This window comes from Vipera berus, assembly GCF_964194415.1.
Source record: "Vipera berus genome assembly, chromosome: Z".
Classification (NCBI taxonomy): Eukaryota; Metazoa; Chordata; class Lepidosauria; order Squamata; family Viperidae; genus Vipera; species Vipera berus.
Window position 1 is genome coordinate 120413001 of NC_138205.1, and position 21119 is coordinate 120434119.

Here is a 21119-nt window from a genome sequence, read left to right on the forward strand (position 1 = left end):
CTATCCGGTCACCCCTAATCCTTTGGCCACACATACCATACCCAATTAACTTAAGTGTTCATTGAACAAGTTAGCCTCTAGATGTCTTATCACTTTGTTGTTCTTCTCTGCATTCTTCCTAGGGCCCGAGCATCTTTTCTGTATTGTGGTGAGCAGAACTGGATACAGTATTCCAAGTGTGGTTTCATCAGTGCAGTGCCAATTCAATGCAAAGCATCCCTGAAATTAACCCCACGTTTTGCCAAGGAACACAGTATTTTTTGATATGAGAAATCCTTTAAGATGATCCTCAGTCCGACTACTAATTTATTTAATACACCTAGATTGTTATTCAAAAGAAGGACTTAGTAAAATAAGGAGTGGAGTTGCATCTTTTTCAACCAACAAATGTGTGTGTGTGTGTATATATATATATATATATATATATATATATATATATATATATATATATATATATATATATATATATATATATATATATATATATATATATATATATATATATATATATATATATATATATATATATATATATATATATATATATATATATATATATATATATATATATATATATATATATATATATATATATATATATATATATATATATATATATATATATTACCACCATAACCTAATACGGCTGTCCTCTTCCAATTACAGCATTTTGGACATGATTGTGCTCCTCCAATTAGTAAATTTAGTGACATTTCAGGGGCTACCTCTGACAGGGTTTCTTGTTTTGGGAATTGTGAATCTTAGCTGAAAGCTGATGCAGGCTATACCCTTGCTATGAAGATTACTTCAGTTATTTCTTTTAGGCATTTGTTTATTTATGGATGATAATGCTGAATAGCCTGATTGCCTTTTCTACAAGCCCATTAAAGTTCTTTATCTTTTTAGATAGCTTAAAGTTCTTTATCTTTTTAGATAGCTCCCTTTAGAGGGTTCATTATGAGAAAATGAGTACAAAGTACCAACTAGTCCTGGCTGTTAAAAAAAAGTGTCCATCTCTCTGGCTACAACTTAGAGGAAAATCCATAATTCAACTTACATCTACAAGGAATCCCCTCCTCTCTGTAGATTAAGTCCTTGCAAGTATGAGTCCAGAAAACTGAAAGACTATAAGGTAGAGATGACTGAATGATTTGAGACCTAATACACCCTAAAGAAGGGGGGAAACTTGCTCTATTGTTTCCAACAGTGGCACAGCAATTTTTAGTACTCTGTCTTTAAAGCAGAGATGGATACGCTGGGATTCAAGAGGCACAAACATATTGCCAAACCTATTTCTGAAAATCCAGAGTTGTTACAAATTATGCCTCTGAAATATGACACACCAAAATAGCAAATTCTAGTGGGGTGTTTTTTTTTGTATGGTTACAGGTATATTCAAATGTGAGGAGTCTTACAACACTATTTATCTCCATCGCCAAAAATAACAATGCAAACACTTAAAGAGTTTCAATTGTTTTATCGACATTGCCACATCACTGTCATATTTCTCTTGCAAGTCTTAATGGCCAGAAACAAAATGGGACCTCAGCACAACGCCATTTTAAAGAATGCAGGCAGAATACCCCAAATTTCCTATTGATTATCTTAAAATAAAGGGAACAAAAAGCAAGCAATAGAGAAGACTGGTCCTGGACATCTAGTCATAGCCCAGCATTTCTCAACAGCGACCATTTTAATATGTATGGACTTCAACTTGAGCTGGCTGGGGAAATTCTGGGAGTTGAAATTCACGCAACTTAGTTGTCATGGTTGAGAAACACAGAGAAGTATTTTCTTCTACTCATCAAGTTATTCCACTGATAACCTATGGATCTGGTCTTATACTTGAGAAGGATTTGTGAGAAAGTGCATAATAAATATGGTACACCTATCTTACATGCATGTTTTAAAATGAAATAAGCTGTCTCATTTCCCCCTCCCTCCCTTCCCCCCCCCCATGGTTTCAGTTTTTGCATTAGAAAACAATAAAGGTAAAGGTAAAGGTTCCCCCGCACATGCGTGCTAGTCGTTTCCAACTCTAGGGGCCGGTGTTCATCTCCGTTTCAAAGCCGAAGAGCCAGCGCTTGTCCGAGGACGTCTCCGTGGTCATGTGGCCGGCATGACTAGACGCCAAAGGCACACGGAACGCTGTTACCTTCCCACCGGAGTGGTCCCTATTTTTCTACTTGCATTTTTACGTGCTTTCGAACTGCTAGGTTGGCAGAAGCTGGGACGAGTAACAGGCGCTCACTCTGCTACACGGCACTCGGGATTCGACCCGCCAAACTGCCGACCTTCCGATCGACAAGCTCAGCGTCCTAACCCACTGAGCCACTGCGTTTAACTGAAGAAAACCATTTTCATAGGGCAGGCTAGTTGGTTTCAAAGTACATTTCAGTTTCAGGAGCGTTACAAAACCATCCCTCTACAGAAGAGAATGTATTCATGTGGGCACAGTTCCATGGTGTCCCTGGGCCAAATGCTTTCCAGTTGCTCTCTTTGCAAAGAATATCAGATGACATTTATATGAATTTTTTTTAAAAAAAACCTGGCAGAGAGTGTAATGCTTGTTATTCCTTCTGTTCCTTCTTCTATTATTCCTTTTTTCCTTCTTCTATCCCACCAGGACTCCAATGTATCTACACACAGGTTGCCCAATTCTGCGTCTTTATTTGTCCTAATGACTGAAGATTAGTGCCAATCTTGGTGATTAATACTGATATTTGGATTATTATTGTTATTGTTGCTGCTGTTTTTATTATATTATTGTACTGTATGACCAGTTTTTTTCATATCTATATATTTATCTGTTTCTATCTATCTGCTTTACATATTTTACAAATACTACTGCATTTTGTGGCTTAAAGACCATAGTAAAAGATTCAATGATTGACTTCAATGCTTCCAGCTATTAAATCTGCACTATTGTGAGACTTAATTCAAATTTGCAACACCAACGCCGTTGAATAAGTGGTAGTAACAAAGAGCCATTAAAGTTTTGGTCAATACACTACCCTGTGGTCATATAATCACAATCCAGTAACTTGGCAACCTGCATGGATTTCTGTCCACTGTCTTGTGCCAGTCAAGTGATTGTGATTTGTGACTTTCCCTGCTAGCTTCCCACAAGTAAAGTCCATTGAAGTCTTCCCAAATGTTTCTGGAAGTCGGGAACACAAGAGGTCCTTGCTTAACGACCTATGCAATTTCCTCGTACTTTCCAAAACAGCTTGTTGTGCTAGAAGTGTAGGGAAGTGTTAAAACCACAAAGGTGCTTTGATTCAGCAATTTTTGTTAACATCATGTCTATTGAAGTTAAATTGTGCTAAGCACATTGATTTGTGCTTTAGATTGTAAGCCACCCTGAGTCTTCGGAGAAGGGTGGGATATAAATGGGATTAAAAAAAATTCCATTTCCTATAATAAAGTCATTTCCTATAATAAAGTGTGAATAAATGTACACACGTGAACAAGAAAGTGCAGGCACTTGACATTATTTACAACTTAAATCACAATGCCCAAGGCATTTTCCTGTTTAATGGCTGAAGAATGACCTCTACTTCATTAATCTTCTATTCAATTCTCATAGCAAACGCATCTCAGGAAGGAAATGTTTGTACAGAATGACAACAGGAAAATGCAGAAAGTGCCTTTGGATTTTTAGCTATTGTGATCTGCCCCAGCCTCCTATGGAGGGGAGCAAGAACATTAGGAAGTCCTTTCTAAAGCCAGACTTGTTTCCCAAAATAAATGCATTTGTGAATCAATGATAGTGAGTCTTGCATTGAGATTTAAGTACTGCCGACCGAGCTGGAGAGTTCCAGAATCCAATCTGAGAGACCCCCCAAAAGATGGTGATCCGACTGCACTAGTTGTTCCTTTGCTGAATAGTGACTGGTATTTGCCACCTGTAACTAAAGCATGTTAGATTATATATATCATATGCACTGTTGGGCATAGGCAGGAAAGCACACCAGGATTACTAGATGCATCTGGTCAATATAAATCAGGGCAGTTAGTGACTAACACAGTGTTTCCCAACCTTGGTGATTTCCAGGTTCATGGACTTCAGGTTCATGGACTTCAGACCTTTCATTCATTAGCCATGTGAATGAAAGTGGAATTCTGGGACTTGAAGTCCACACACGTGGGAATGGCCAATGTTGGGATACAGTGGACTAACACAAAGGCCTGCATGGACTTTTTGGCCACTGTCATGAGTTTTGATCTCTCATACACTCTTTTTGAAAAGGGTTTGAATTTGTAATTTGATGTCAATCAAATCTGCAGCAGCAGAAAAATATGCCAAAATTGCCTATAGATATATTGAAAATCAACTGGGACATGAAGAATCCTATCTAGTTTTGTTACATAAATTCCAAAGATTGAAACACAATCTTTGGCCCCAAAGTTGTCTAATTTTGGCAGCAACCGATGCACAATCAGAAGGAAAAATAAGTCTGATTTTGAAAACTTATCTTGCCCAACCAACGCAGGACCAAAATCAAGATAGCTAAGTTTTTGCTGCCCATTTGCTTAAATAAAAGAAACAAATGTAGGTGTTTATGATAGTCAAACCATGGAGGAAGCATGTAGAAAGCTGGGTAAGGAGACAGAAGTCCAATTAAGTCTGGCAGCTGTGTATAGATGGTAGCTTCTGAGCAAAATGGAGGCTCTTTTATGAGTGATCGCTTATTTGGGAGCAAGGCCTACTTGTAAGGAAGTCAAGGGAGGAAGGAAAAACCAATAGAAGAGAATATTTGTAGCTCAAGATTGAACTGTGAGGCCCTTGTTGCTCTCTGAGCTTGGATGTTTGCTAGCGGTGATGATGTTACCTTGTTTGGTAATGAAACATCTGCAAGAAAACAACGAAGCTCATAGTGAGGAAGGAAAAATGTTTGGCTTAAAAAAGAAAAGAGAACCAAAGGTAATTAAGAAGGTTCTTATTGCTCAGAAAAGGTGTAATGGGAGCAACATCTCTCCCTCTAAGGATTCACCATTTATTCTTCTTTCTGTCATGTAACTTTTACCCCTCCATTATTTTTACTAATCATTTTTGTTATAAGGAAGATGATGCTTTCTATCTGTTAAGTAACAGTGACCTTTCATTCATTTTTCAACACATTCTTCAGCGCAGTATATACTATGCATGTCTAAGTGAGAAAGTAGAAAAAATGGAGGACAAAAAGGTCTATCAAAATTGTCATCTCTCTTTCCTTTGGTATCCCTATGCAAATTGTATCATTCTGGGAAAAAAGAAATCCAGACATTATTTGATTTTTAAGGCAATGTTTTTTTAAAAGGGGGTACAAAAAAGGTGATTCTGAAGGAAAAGCACCTGATTTCACAGAAACTCTAGCAAAATGTGACCGTTTAATGTGCAACATTTGAATAAAATTGCTCTTCACGAATTTCATCCCGCAACATTCACAAACACCTGTAGCTTAAAATATAGAGTGAAAGAGAAATAAAGAAAAACTTAGATTACATTATTTAAATGTTCTGTAAGTCACCCTGGAAAAACTTTGATTTAAAGGGTGGCAAAAAAATCATTAAGAAATAAATTAATTAATCAAGTTTATAACTAAGTCAGTTTGTTTATATGTGTACTGTATTTTTCTTAAATTGTAATGCAAACGTTCTGGAGTCCTGACAGAAATTAGGCACATAAAGCTTACATTTTTCTAAATAACAATCCAGTTGTTGGTATTAGAGAAGAATCAAGAAAAATATTGCACACATCTGGATATGGTTGGGCAAATTCAGAAAGAATTTAACATCCAGGCAAGTGAAAGAGCCAAAGGTTAAGGCATCACTCTGGTTTCAAGTTCTATGGATGTTACGAAGGGATGAACCTGGAAGAGGGGAGGCCTATGTCCATTAAGACAATACATCTTGAATGCTTTTGGGTGGGAGGGAGAGGGCAGAGTAGTCCTGCTAATGAAATGAATGGGAATTAAGCTCCTGTACTATTTTCTTGTTAAGGCCAAAGCTTGTTAAAAGATTCACGTGGAGAATTCTGAAACTCAAAGTTATGGAGTTTCCAATCCAGCAAAACATTTAAGGACTGCCTTAAGGCAAGGATTATGTGTAGCATGTTTTTATTTCACTAATTTTGCCCAGACACACCCAGATGTCTACATCTACATTGAACATGGGGACTGTCCTTGCAGTAGGTAAAGCTGGATGTTTCTCCTCACCAGAAACCTCTTAAAACTATAAATAACAAATACCAAGCCTCTATTCAGCACATGAAAGCTCAGAGGTACTCACCCTGCAAACTGGGCATTGCCAGTGACTACTGCTGTCTCTAAGCCTGAACTCATCAGATAAACACTTGGAATGATACACCCGAAAACACAGGTCACATATCAACACCTCTCCAGGCAAATGGCATTCAAAACAATACCAGTCATGAGTTTCTGTCTCCCAGTCCTACAAAAAATACAAAATAATTTGATAGAACAGTCTGTCAATATCTGAAACAGCCATGAATTTTTTAAAAAGCACATTTCTTGAAGTCTAGCAACGGTTAGGCATTTTAAAATATGGCACTTTTTTCATGGATTATACCTTTTGTTTTGTTTTTAAATTCTGCTCTATAAACTTGGTAACTGGTATCTGAAAGTGCTTTGCTTTTAGTTTCTAATCAATGCCGAGGCTTAAATCATGGAATGAGTGTGTCTGATTAACAGCATGAACACTCTTATGTCATGTTCCCGTGCGCTGAGATCTTCCCCCCCCCCAAAAATGGTTTCTTTTCTTACTTACTGTAAGATAAATTTTGAATTTCAATGAAGCCCCAATTATCTTTATATTATTAAATGAAGGCAATGGTACTCCTTCCTCTGCTTTAGGAAAATAAATTGTGATACAGGTAGTCCTCGACTTACAACCACAATTGAGCCCAAAATTTCTGTTGTTAAGTGAAACATTTGTTAAGTGAGTTTTGTCCATTTTACAACCTTTCTTGCCACAGTTTTTAAGTGAATCACTGGAGTTGTTTAGTTAATAACACAGTTGCTAAGTTAATCTGGCTTCCCCATTGACTTTGCTTGTCAGAAGGTTGCAAAAGGTGATCACATGACCCCAGAACACTGCAACCGTCATAAATGTGAGTCAGTTGCCAGTGCCCAAAAATTTTGATCACATGACCATGGGAACACTGCAATGATTGTGAAGAATGGTCATAAATCACTTTTTTCAATGCCTTTGTAACTTTGAATGGTCACTAAATGAACTGCTGTAAGTCAAGGACTAACTGTATTCAACCATTTGCTATTCTAGTGGTCCTCTCCCAAGTCTATTTTTTTTTCTTCTGAAAAGGCAAAATCACCCTCCAGATGTGGAATTCTAAGGAACATAGGGAGTACAGGAGTTATCATTGCTATTCCACACACCAATTTGTCCATGGCAGCTGTGATGTTTCTCCTGAATGCATTGGTTTATAAGTTGATTCTACAGTGGATATTCTCTGACTAGACAGAAGAAAAAGCTTTTAAAAGGCAACAAGAGCGGCTGAGGTCACAGTAATATGACAAAGTCCAAAGCAATGCATATTTTATCATTTGTCCCTTTGCCTCTCTCTGAACCCCCATGATTCCTCCACTTTATTTATTTCTATAAGCACATGTAAAGTGCTGGATCATCTGCAAAGGCGTGCTGAACACATATAAAAGAAAAGTCCGTCTGTTCCTCAGAATTCACACAAGACTCCATTCTACATAAGTGTCACATGAGCAGGAAAATGTGATATCAATTGTACTTAATGGCCAGTTTTAACGAGGCTAGGAATCTAAAGGCTGCCCTTTTCTCTCTTCTACTTCCAGATGACCCCAAAGTACTTTGTCATTTGGTTTTGCTCTGATTGAATTTTATGTATGTTCTTATTTCTTCATTAAAATTTGCTGACCTGCATGACAATTTAGAACAGAACACAGAAATATATCAAAATTGACTCATTAAACGGCTTTTCCAACCTCTAGGGCTCTGCAGCTGTATTGATCTTACAGTCTGCAGAACTCCCAACCTTTCAGAGTGACGATGGTTGAATATTCTGCAAATTACGGTTTTAATAAATTAAATAAGTTGAACGCTGACAAGTTAAAAGTTTGCAAACTTGCAGGAAGATACAAACAGAGCAGAACAAAACACAAATCAGCTTTAAAATAAAGCAAGTTCAAGCATGATTTTGATTTCAAAACATACCTTTTGAAATTTGATTTCAATGATTTCAATGAATCCAAATACTGAATTTTGACCTAATTTCAGTCTTGCTCAAGGTTGTGGTCCTTCAAATGTTTCAACTGTGTAAATGAAGCCTATAAATACGATTTCTCATAACAATGTAGGGAAAAAATAAAAAACTGCCTCTTTCCATCTCGCTGATTTCCTAATTTTCCTCATAATGGGCATAATCCAGCTAAATGAGCACATTTGTTATTATTGATGTTTCTAAAGGGTAGAATTAATTCTGACACTCTTCAATGGCTAATGCTCACATATATTTAGCTTTTACTGTCACATATAAATAGTGTGCTTTACTTAAACCATGCTGAATGAAATTTCATCTAAGTATCTAAGAGTTATATGTTACAAAGAAGAATGAAATAAAAGTTTTAGGGTAGTGTTTCACAACTTTGGCTACTTTAAGATGTGTGGACTTCAACTCCCACAATTTCCCAGCCTGTGTGGTTGAAAAACATTGTACTAGAGGCACTTTTCCACTGTAGGCCAAGCAGCCTTAATGTAACTACAAAATCAATACAAAAGGTTCTTTGGGAAGATAAAATTATTAAGTATCAACATATCAGCAGTTTTATGGAACACTTGCAGCCATGCACACCTTTCTCATGCTCTGCACTGCCTTGTAGGGCAACAAAAGTTCTGAACTCATTTTGATTCCTTAAGCTTAAAAATAACTAGAAATCATAAGATACATGGAAAGAATGTCAAAACCTGCTCTGTGAAATAAAGCACCTCAGAATCAATGTTTACTCACATGTTTTTATACGCATTTGTAATCATGTGTGAGTTATTGGTGCATTTTCCTTAGATGAATTGGGAGATCTTCCATTAGGCCAAGTAGCTCCATCCCCTATTTATAATCAATCTGAGTCCAATCTAAAATGACTAAAACCTTTTCAAGTTTTTTCCAGTTCCTTTGTAACTGAGATCTACAGGTGGGAGTCTCCATAGACACAATGCATATTATAATTTTCATTGGTATTGTACTGCGAAAATGTCCTTAAATGCAGGGGACATCTTCCATCACAAACCCAAACAATTCTGAGGTGTATCAGGGGACATGTTTAAATGAGTATGAATGCTAGATTCTCACATTTTTGGGATAAGTAAACTACCATGTATGCTAAAATAAAACCCTTCCTAAAAAATTTTATATTAAAATATGTTGTTTTTAAAATCACCAGACCCATTTGGAGGTGTCAGTTCATGGTACTTGATATTCAATTGTTTTGTTCATCCTTTGAAAGAATGTAGCTTCCATTCCTATAGAGGTATGTTGTATATGAATGCTCACTACTTCCACATCTATATCTACTTTGATATATAGGCATACAAAAATATTAAGTTTGATAATGAGTTTGATGATGTAATAGTTACATAGAACTCATAATTTGTAAACTGGTCTTTTATATTTCATCTTCCTTTTCTTACTGATTTCTGTTCATCAATTAATCCATTGCAAGATACATTCAATTTATAGAACTTAAGCTTTTTAGTCAAAGTTCATTTCAGAAAAAAGACAACATGAGTGTTTAAATTATTGGTTGCATTATTTACCAAAGACTACCAGAATATTAATTTTAATTAACTCTCTCATTTTGTGCTCGTTTCTTCTTCTTCTTTATGAAAATTTATTATCCAGAGAAAAACACCACATTCATGGAAAAGAAGCAATTATGAAATAAAAGATTTTGACATAATTCCATGACAAATCTTTTATATCAAATCAAATGAAATGAAAGGGAACTACCAGATATTTTGCTGCTCCATTTAATTTCAATGGGATTTCCATATGAGTATTAGTTAACTAAATAAAAAAGCAAAAAGTTGAAATTGTCCACTGTGAAATCATTAATATACTATAACTAATAGCTGACCTATTTATGTCTTCTTGCTGTGCTGCATCTTAACATCTGTAACTGCAAGCACGTTTATTACTTTTCTCTTTAAGTTTAATGATTTAATTATTGTGAGAGGTTTTTGTGTGTATTTAAATGTTTGGTCATATTTTTCCCTGTAATTAATAAATGGATTTATTAAAAAATAATAACTCCAAATTTTCAGAAACCAGATCTGATTATTTCTGATAAGTAGATGCAAACTCTGTTGTACATTTGTCTGATGTACTAAAACTGACCTTGTCCATTAGGCTGAATGGACAGACAGTCTTTCAGTATTCACTGAATGATATTAACTGATTATAAAGTCAACTATGAAGTCACATTTCAAGTATAAAACAGTGGAACATGTGCTATGACATTACAATACAAACTTGGTCATCTTGCTGTCACTGTGGTTAGTAACATATGCTTATGAATTGGACAGAGTTATATTTCTAGTGTAACCTCTTCTTTGATCAAAGTAAGTAATTAAGATATTGTTTTTTAAAAAAAATTAAATGAAACAGAAATTTGGAAATAAAAACACAGAGGAAAATAAATTTTAGTGTTAATGGAAAGGTTTTTCCCCCACCCAATCCATACAAATTCTGTTTTGAGTTTTGGAAAAATAAAAATAAAACCATAAATCTTCCTTTTTTAAAGGCTGGTATAAAGTTTGGACAAATACTGGAACCTTTGCAGAAACGGAGATATACAAAGTTATCTGCCACGTAACTTCCTCAGATGAAACAGGACATTTATATAACTAACATCTGGCAGCCAGTATTCTAATTATGATAAACATAAAAATTCTCAGAGTACAAATATATCTTTTTCTGTATTTGCAAAGTCTTCCACGAGATGTCATCATATCCTCCCAAAGTAATTGACACACACAAAAAAAGAGGAAAAGCATTGCAACTTTATATCTTGTAGCAAAACATGTGAGTGACCACTTTCAGCTCTCCAGGAAGGAGGGGGGAAAATAGTATTTTAACCAAGATGCTGCAAAAAAGAAGGCTGATTTCAAGTACTAGTTACAACACTGCTGATAAGCATTATTAATTCCATTATTTGAAGACTGGAAAAGCAACAATCTATCTTAATATACAACAACCACAAAAAAGAGAGATGTGACAGAACATATTTAAGACTACGTAGTGCAAAAGTTCTTCACCTTCATTTTTACAGTTGTCCAAGAAAAAGGCTGCATGCTGTAAGCCTTTCAAAATACAGGAAAAAAAATATGGTCTATGTATTTGAACCTATGTGAGAAACATAAGCTGAAGGAAAACATCTATTACTGAGAGCACCCTAACCCTAATCAAATTTCCCCAAATAAACTCTATGGACTTTTTCTCTCTCTCAAAATGTTTTCCAAAAGCTCTAAATGTTTTCTAAAAAGCACTTACGGTAACTTAATTAGGAAAACATACTCAAAGGGGAAAAAAAGCAGAAGGATTAGCATTCCCAGTTAATAGCTCCTCTGAAGACAGACATGCTTATATATCATAATGTCCCGCAAAAAAAATCCAAAAAGTGCTTTGCTTTTGATCAGGGACCTAATTGTTTCCACAATTTGTAAATAAAACCTATTCTCATGAGTCCCCACCCTTAAAATATAACTCCCATTATTTACGGAACTACTTTTAAGCAATTCCAAAATATATATTATAATGAAAATTAGAAAATCAATTTTATGTGCAAGAGTAAAGATTTTGCAGAATCGTTTACTAGAAGACACAGAGAAACAAAAATTATACTGCCATTATAGAAAGTGCTCCAGCCCTAAAGGAAATGGGAACCATTTTATTTTCACAATATATTAATTCTTTATTAAAAAGAAGACTGACACAAAGTTCTGGTATTCTGGTATCTGTAGTATTCTGGTATCATAAAAAATAATCTAAATATAACAAACTTACCCAACTTCAAATGAACATATCTTTCTAACCATGTACTGTGGCCTGGAAGGTATTTTCAACCTTGCTTCAAGTTTGCAATTATGATGGGGAACATCATAAAATTTAATAAGGCCAAGTGGATTTCCATCACGGATAGGGAATGTTGGTTATAAAGCCAAACTTATTTGAGTTTACGGCTTCTTCAAATTCTGCAGGGCTACTCTTACATTTTATTTCTATTTTTAAATTCCATTAGCCTTGTTGTGTTTTCATACATGCCAGAACCTGGATTGCACTTAATATATTTATGGTTACAAAACAAGTAAATCATTCATCTTTTCTTAAACTTAGTTCATGGGCATTGGAAAGTTATCTAATATTAATTAAAATATACCCCTATGATTATAAGAAGAGTTGATAATGCTTAAAGGTCAGCAACAAAACGATTTGGACAAATAAAAATTCAGAAACAAACAATGACAGAAATGATGATCAAAAACTTGATCTAATCTGCAGTGGTTTTCTGCAATGAGCTGAAATTTGATGTTATTTTTGGTAAAGAGACAAGAGCAGGCAAATATTTAGAAGAGGTTCCAGTCACACAAAAGTAAGCTTTGCTAAACTAAAAAACTCGCAGATCAATCCATTACAGAAGCTATGCACAGTATGTTGCATCTATGTAATATTTTTCATTTCTAAACAATTTAATTATATGAACCCAAGGGATGCAAGATATATATTATTAGGACTGTACCTTTAATAAATAGAAACCTTAGCATGTAATATTTATTTATTCATTTATTTATTTATTAAATTTTTATACCGCCCTTCTCCCGAAGGACTCAGGGCGGTGTACAGGGCAATAAATATCAAAATGTAAATACAAAAGTTAAAAAAGAGATTAAAAGGAATTAAATAATTGTGCCCAAGAATACAATACTAAAAATGTGTTAAAACTTATTTAAATCCAACCCCAAACCCATCAGACCAGGCCAGATTGTTCAAATAGATAGGTTTTTAAATCACGCCGGAAGGAGCGCAGGTCAGGGGCCATCCGGAGCTCAACCGGAATGCGGTTCCACAGGTCTGGCGCGCCCACAGAGAACGCCCTCCCCCTGGGGGCCACCAATCAACATTCTTTGATCGGAGGCACCCTGAGGAGGCCCTCTCTGTGGGAGCGCACTGGACGGAGGGAAGTTGATGCTGGCAGCAGGTGCTGCCGTAGGTAATCCGGACCCATGCCATGTAGGGCTTTGTAGGTCATAACCAGCACCTTGAATCTCACCCGGAGGGCAACCGGTAGCCAATGCAGCTCGCAGAGCAGAGGTGTAACATGGGAGTATCAGGAGACCCCCCAACACAACTCACGCGGCTGCATTCTGCACCAGTTGAAGCCTCCGGGTGGTCCTCAAGGGCAGCCCCATGTAGAGAGCATTGCAGTAGTCCAAACGAGAGGTCACGAGAGCATGAGTGACTGTACGCAAGGCATCCCGGTCATTTAAATGTAGATGAGAAGAGAAACTTTCTCATATTCTCATGGATTTTTTTTTTAAAAAAAAACATATGCAAGCCCTCTAAGAACAGAGTTGTTTATATTTTACAATTTATGCAATGCAAAAATTAAACTGGCTGCAGAAACTAGAAATGAGAATCTTAGTTCATTAAATCATTTTTTTCATGCATAATGAAACTGTTGAAAATAAAAGACAACTCAGTTAAGATTTACATTAGTAAACGGACAACATTTCCAAGCAATATAACACTTACTGGCCTTTGGGGGGACTAGTTGTAGTAGATTCACTATACAATCTGAGCTAACACATGAATACTACTCACTTCATTTCATTTTCATTTCATTCATTTTATTAAATTTGTATACCGCCCTTCTCCCGAAGGACTCAGGGCGGTGAACAGGGCATATATAAATAGCAAATACAAAAATTAAAAGGGAATTAAACAGGTGCCCAGATAAAAAACAATAACAATATAAGAAACCCATTAAAAAACCCTAACGTCCCCCATCAGGCCAGACCAGCTTGTTCAAATAAATGGGTCTTCAGACCACGCCGGAAGGAGCGAAGGTCTGGTGCCATACGGAGCTCAACCGGCAGTTGGTTCCATAGAGCCGGAGCGCCCACAGAGAAGGCCCTCCCCCTGGGGGCCACCAGTCGACATTCTCTGACCGGAGGCCCTCTCTGTGGGAACGCACAGGGCGGAGGGAAGTTGACGCCGGCAACTTGATTTATATATCAGCTTTTCCATGTGAAGAATTCTGACTAACTTGACATGAAAATCTGATTTATGCATGTGGTAGAAAATATACACAACTCTGATTACATGCAGTATACCTGCTATCATATATGGTATTGCTAAATCTAGTATTTTAGTTTGTTACTCTTAAATCTACAGTCTGTAGTTGTACTCAAAAGCTTTATCTGGCACAATACTATACCTAAGGATATTTAAATTAGGTGAAGAACATCTCTACTAAAATTTTCTACCCTATGTATTAAAAAATAGCACTTATAAAGTGCCACTTCTCCTCTTAATTTAACTTCTATGATCCAAAAATCCCTTTAAAAACTGAACAGAAACAATTTTTTTCCTGTATATGCTTGAGTTGTCCGTCTCTAAAGGCAACTGATTTACAAATAAATTTACATCTTAAATTTAGGATTTCATGTTTACATGACCAAATTTAATTAAAAAGAAAGCTAAGATAGCTAACTTTTTGAATCAGACATTCTATCAATAAAGTAAGATTTCATAACAATTACCAATGTACTGCTATACCAAATGAAACTATAGCAATATTGGGGGGGAAATTTAAACAAAAAAAATGTAAAGTCACGGTTGATGTCTTTCTACTATATATTACCCAAACTGATTCACAGTTAATAATGCATTTCCAAGTTATTCAGAATTACTAACAATTAAAGCATTATATCTATAATCAATGTCATCAGCTTGAAGATTTGCTGTGGAAGAGGCAGGCCCCAGCTAGTGTTTGTGGCTTTTCTAAATCAACTGAAGGACAGCTTAAAGACCTGTTAATTTAACAATATATCTTAGCCCATGCTAATTTTTCAGATTTATATGAAAATAAAATTAGTCATCCCAGTCTAACCCTACAAAGCTTCCTAAACTTGGGCTATTTAGAAGTTTCCCTGATACCATTCCAGGGACGTTTTGCAAAGAAAAATAACTTTCCAAGTTTTTCAAAATTAAGTGCTTTCAACTTATCCTACTGAAACACGGTTATTGTGGATTAAAGTAACAATACTTGGTTTACATTGTGGTGAAAGTGTTCCTCTTCTACCTATTTCTGAAACAAGTAACAGGATGCATATGACAAAATCTGGGTGCTGAACTTTCTCAACTGGAATGCCAAATAATTTTTTCATTAACTGTTTTGGACTGCATCTCTTTGATGAACACCTTAATTGCTATGCCTTGAAATTAATCTATGTCTAAAAATGTATGTTTATAAATATCTATATTCATTAGGCTGCATTTTTAAAAATACACTTAATTCACCTCTGAAGCTTTATGCAGACAATAATTACCTTCAATCTTAAGCATTCTGTGCTCTAAAACAAAATGTCTACAACTACGTGAGATAATTATGAAACCAGTTTTATTTAAACCTCATTTTACATTTTAAAAATAAAGCTTTTCTAAGACTATACACATAAGCTGGTACTAAGAATTTCAAGTCAACATTCCAGGAAATGGTGATGGCAAAACTTGCAGAAAATATACTTACAATCTCATCCCCGGGCAACCAGTATCCTTCTTGCTCAATACCAGCTTTTGAACCTTTGCATCCCACCGTCAAGGTTTCGACAACAAGTCCATCCTTCACTGCTAAACTAAGCTGACGTGTGGTCTCCTTGGGATGCATACCGTGAACCCGGGACATATATCTACAAAGAAAACAGAAACAAATGCTTACAAAATTATCATTAGTATCTGGATATTTTTTGTGGTCTGTGTTCAACAATTTCAAAATTACATAATATGGTCTGGTTCTTTTCACTTTTCTTTATTTTATTATCTCTTAATGTTTTGCACTGAATATACAAAAGATCAGCTACAAAAGGTTATTTAAAGCTCAACTGAATAAAAAAGAGAGAATAAATAGAATTAAAATCTATTAATATCTTAAAAATCTAGGTTGAAAGCTACCCAAACCAGACTAGAATTTAATTAGCTAAGCAAAGAAACAACTCAGTTTGGCAACACCTTTCAATGTAAAATAATGTGTATGTCATGATGCAGATGGGATTTTTTTTCCCCCAAGAAAATTCAGACTTTGCTTCATGGCAATCTGGTGAAGAAAGGGAAGAATTGAGAAACAGCATAGTACTCTTCTTCTCATTTGTTCAGTGCTTATCAGTATTAATTCACAGCTGGAAATGTCATTTTACCAATTTTGAGAGCCAAAGATCTAAGCACAGAGGGCAAGAACTGCCAAAGACAACTAGCGTAATAAAATCCATCGAAGAACAACTGATTGAGAACTCATTCCTCTAAATCAGTTGGGATTGAAGAAAGTGGGAACCATCAAAATCTTTACTATAATTTATTAGCTAGATAGTCAAACACAAGGCCCGGGGGCCGGATCTGGCGAACGATGTGGAGCTGGCCATGCCCACCCAGTAGGCCATACGCACTCTAGCCACGCCCACCCAGTAGGCCATGTCCACCCTGGCCATACCCACCTGGCCCCTTGAGGGCAATCGCAATGCTGATGTGGCCCTCAATGAAATTGAGTTTGACACCCCTGTGCTAAAGGATTTAGAGCAGACATGTCAAACACAAGGCCCGGGGGACGGATCCGGCCCGCGAAGTGGTTTCATGTGGTCCGTGAAGTCATCTTGAAAACAGTGAGGGAACGGCCCCCACTGCCTTGGCCCTGGCCCAGAGACCCTCCTTCTGCCAGAGACCCTCAGATCTGTCCCACTCTTGCCCAGGCCCCCATAGGCACCCTTGATGCCAACGATGTAGAGCTGGCCACGCCCATCCAGTAGGCCATATGCACTCTAGCCATGCCCACCCAGTAGGCCACGTCCACCCTGGCCATACCCACCCTGCCCCTGGAGGGCAACCGCAATGCTGATGTGGCCCTCAATGAAACTGAGTTTGACACCCCTGATTTAGAGACAAAATATTTATGCATTTAATTTTTCAGATTTTTTAGGCTACCCAATTCCAAAATGATTCTGGGATCTCCATGGATTTCAAAGAAACAATAACACTATCTTATCATCTTATCTTATCACCTTACCTTATTATGTCCTATCCTACCCTATCCGTCCTATGCTATGCTATGCTGTCCTGTCCTTTCCTATCCTATCCGGTCTTATCCTATCTTAATCCTATCCTAATTTTATCCTACGCTACACTATCCTACCCTACCCTAAACTAACTTTAACTTATTTTTATTTATATTATATATTATATATTATATATTATATTATATATTAATTATAATTATATTAAATATAATAATATAATATTATAACATAACATAACATAACATAACATAACATAACATAACATAACATAACATAACATAACAAACATAATAATTATTTTTTCATTTCATTTTATTAAAAAGACCCAGTTTGGTGTAGTAGTTAAGATTCTGGTCTAAAAACCAGAAGAGTGTAAATTCTAGTCCCACTTTTGGCACAAAATTCAGCTGGTGGCTTTGGGGCAGTTGCTCTTTTTCAGCCCAACTCACTTCACAGTGTTGTTATTGTCAGAAAATAAGAGGAGGAAGTATTTATATTTGCCAGCTTGTGTTACTTATAAAATTAAAAAAGGCAAGATAAAAATCTAATTAAATAAATAAAAGTTTTGTATGGACGCTGATCTTCTTGTAGCAGCTTGCAACATCCATAAATCAGTAAATAAAACAATCATAAACAAAAACCAAACACCCTGTGCATATTTGTCCCCTTGGGATGCCACACAGCAAATCCAGTTACTCTCCTTCCATGCCTTCTACTCATACAATTCCAGCACCCCAGTAGAAAGCTTAATGACCTTGTAAAGCTTTCTAAGGTTGGGCCGTTGAATTGCCAATGAGCCTGGTAGGTATGGCCACAAAAAAGCAATGCTTCTGAGATCCCACTAGATGGGAAGATTTTAGGTACGGAACCTGCAGCATGCCACCTTACCTGATATAGTGACATAAGCCAATCTTCTTAGGGAAAGGCAATGCTGCAAATACCCAGGTCTTATGCCAGGAAGAACTTTAAAGTAATAAACAGCAACTTGAATTGCAATCAGAAGAAAAACTGAAAGCCAGAGCAGCTCACGCAATAATAGGTGTAACATAAGCAAACCAATGTACTCCCAATACTATGTGCACTGCTGCATTCTGGACAATTGAAACTTCCAAGTGGTCTTTGAAGACAGCTCTATCTAAAAAGCACATTGCAATAATTCAACCAGGTGGTGACTAAAGGGTGAGTGACAAGGCCTCCAGTTGAGGAAAGGGAGCAATTGGTACATAAGACAGTCTATGCAAAGGGCCCCCATAACTTCCTCATTAAGCAGGAACAGTAAGTGCATACCAGCATAGTCTGGGGCAGTTCAACTATCACAACCCCTCACAGCCCTTATAAACAGCCACACTCAAAATACTTTCAACCAGACACTGAGGCACAACCTGTTCTTTAGAAAGTACCAAGACTCAGTGAATTTATAAAATAACAGCTAATCTTTACTGGTTACAATATATAGTATATATCTGCTCTTTCTCACACGTAAGTATGCACACGCACTCTTCCCGCATCCTTCTCAACTAGGCTGGCAGGCACTAACCCGAGGGAAGGAAGCTACCAATATACATCCGGACAACTCAAAGAGTGGGTGGGCTTCAGGAGCTCAAATCCTTGCTGGCTATGCGCTTTGATTGACAAAACCTGTGGCTATCAGTGGTTAATTTATGCATCTGGTAGCTGTTGATTGAATCTGAGGAGAGATTTCCCATGTGTTCAAGCTCAACTTCTTTTGTCTGGTTTAAATGACATTTTTCCTGTTTCTTTAACAACTTGATTCCTTTTTAACTATCTCCCAAAGGGATCTTTTTGAAAAGATTCCTGGTTTTTGTCTACCCTGTTAAAATGCCTGCTTCATTGTTAAGTATGGCAACTTCAACCTAGACTCGTACAACTCCTGTCTAGAGTCAAGGATGCCAATCAGCAGACTCTGGGGACCAAGGCCAGAACTGAGCCATCTTGCCATGATGATGTCATACCCTTGCTGTTGGATGACCTCACCCAGCAGTTTTATTTAGATATTAAAGAGGAGGGGTAAAAAGACTCAAGCTCTGAGGTATGAAAACCCAGCACCTGTCTGAGGGAACAACGTGTTATTTTTCTACATCAACCTTTGTCCAACTAAAAAGGGCCCATTTGATATCTCCTATCCCAAGGCCTGTGAAATAAAATTAGTTTTTAAAATTTGCTCCAAAATAGGCAAGAGCTGTTCCAAAGGTCAGATACAAAAGCATAAATGGTCTAATTCCTAGGAGCCACTATATGATGATGCCTAATTGGCAGGACCGAAGTAAGCCAGCAACTAAATCTAATAATATGGAACAGATCTATACACTTTTTCTATTCTGCTGTTTTCTAAAAATTGCCATGTTTTACTCTCCTCTATTAAGCCTCCTCTGCAAGGACTGAGTCTCTGTTCATTCCAGTTTGTTATTGTGCAGCAATTTCTTCTAGCCTCTCTTATTTATTTTATAACCTGAAAATCTCGACATTGTAATTGTAGGTGGCTTATAAAATGAAAACACAAAATATCATTTAAAACTATTACAATGCATTCAAAGCCCTCAAAAATCAGTTCACAATCAGAATCCTCACATATATCATATTCCATTAACAGTCTGACCCCAATGCTGAGGAAGCCAGGTCTTCAAATCTAAGAGCTAATAGTGTTAGGTTCTTCAAAACCCAGGGGATGCTGATGCATACCACAGAAGCTGTGAGAGAGATGATAACAACCAAGCTTAGAGAGCACTAAGGATCTCTCAGAGAAGGCATACTTCCTCAATCCCATAAAAATGACAGTTTCATGGAATGGACTTGAGTGTATTCAACCTGCTGTGTCCAGTGAGATGTATGGATATAAGTAGGGGCAGATGGCTCCACAGATAGCCATTCGGTGATGAACTGTGTACTAATTCTGGCTGAGGGACTGCAACTCCATCCAGAATCAGAAATGGACTTGTTGAGATGAGTTGAAGCCTATCCACACTTCAGTTTCCAGACACTGGGAAAACAGTTTGACATCATCACTTAAGGAACCTGTTGCAGAAATATAAAGTAGTTAACCATATGGTGATAAATGACCTCATCCAGCAGACTCATGTAAGTTAAAGTAGAATGGAGACGGGCTGGATTTCTCCCCCTACCTAGATACTAACTGGAACCAGCTCTAGAAGGAGAAGAATCACCATAAGAAAGTGCCTCTGACTGCCAATTCCCTTAACTCCAGAAAAATACTATGACTGATGGAATGGAAAAAGAAATCAAAGAAGACCAAGATGGATGCGCTACCCATGTCCTGTGCCTCTTAAGACATCATCCACAAGGATCATCAGTGCATTGAATCCTCACTCTTTCAAGATAGACAGAACAATTCCTTCTCAGAGAAGTATTCACTACTGCCTAGATCCAATGACATGTCCCTCCTTTGAGGCTTTGACCAGCCATGGCACATGCATTGAAAATACAAGTTAGAACATAGTACTCTAATGATACAATTCACTTCTTCATAACTAATACACTCAAACTCTTCTCAGATAATGAAATATCTCCATAGACCTACACAGCTAAAATATAGCTCTGTCTGGATGCAAGAGACTCTCTGTAAGATGTCTAGTCCTGGAGAAGTCAACTGAACCCTAGAATCAGTTCACATATAGAATATTTTTTATCCCAATGAGCAAGAAACTTCAGAAAGAGGTAAAGAATTGTTTTTATCTGACCAATCTCTGATTGTAATAAATTGAAATTAAAACTGAGAATATTTTTTGCTATTTTCACAGAAGAACATATAT

General features: G+C 36.8%; 1 protein-coding gene across 7 annotated transcripts in view; it reads right to left on the reverse strand.

The window, feature by feature from the left end:
- The window catches only part of LOC308678415 (zinc finger MYND domain-containing protein 11), a 117038-nt gene that overhangs the window by 21702 nt on the left and 74217 nt on the right, over window positions 1-21119 (reverse strand). For 5 of the 7 annotated variants that reach the window (XM_081345590.1, XM_081345592.1, XM_081345591.1 and 2 more), the window contains 2 exons: window positions 15798-15957; window positions 6274-6435 (listed from right to left, as the gene is read on the reverse strand). In XM_081345590.1, coding sequence (XP_081201716.1) covers window positions 6274-6435; window positions 15798-15957 — 322 coding nt within the window. The remainder of the gene's footprint in view (window positions 1-6273; window positions 6436-15797; window positions 15958-21119) is intronic. The other 2 variants (XM_081345594.1, XM_081345593.1) reach the window with 1 other exon arrangement.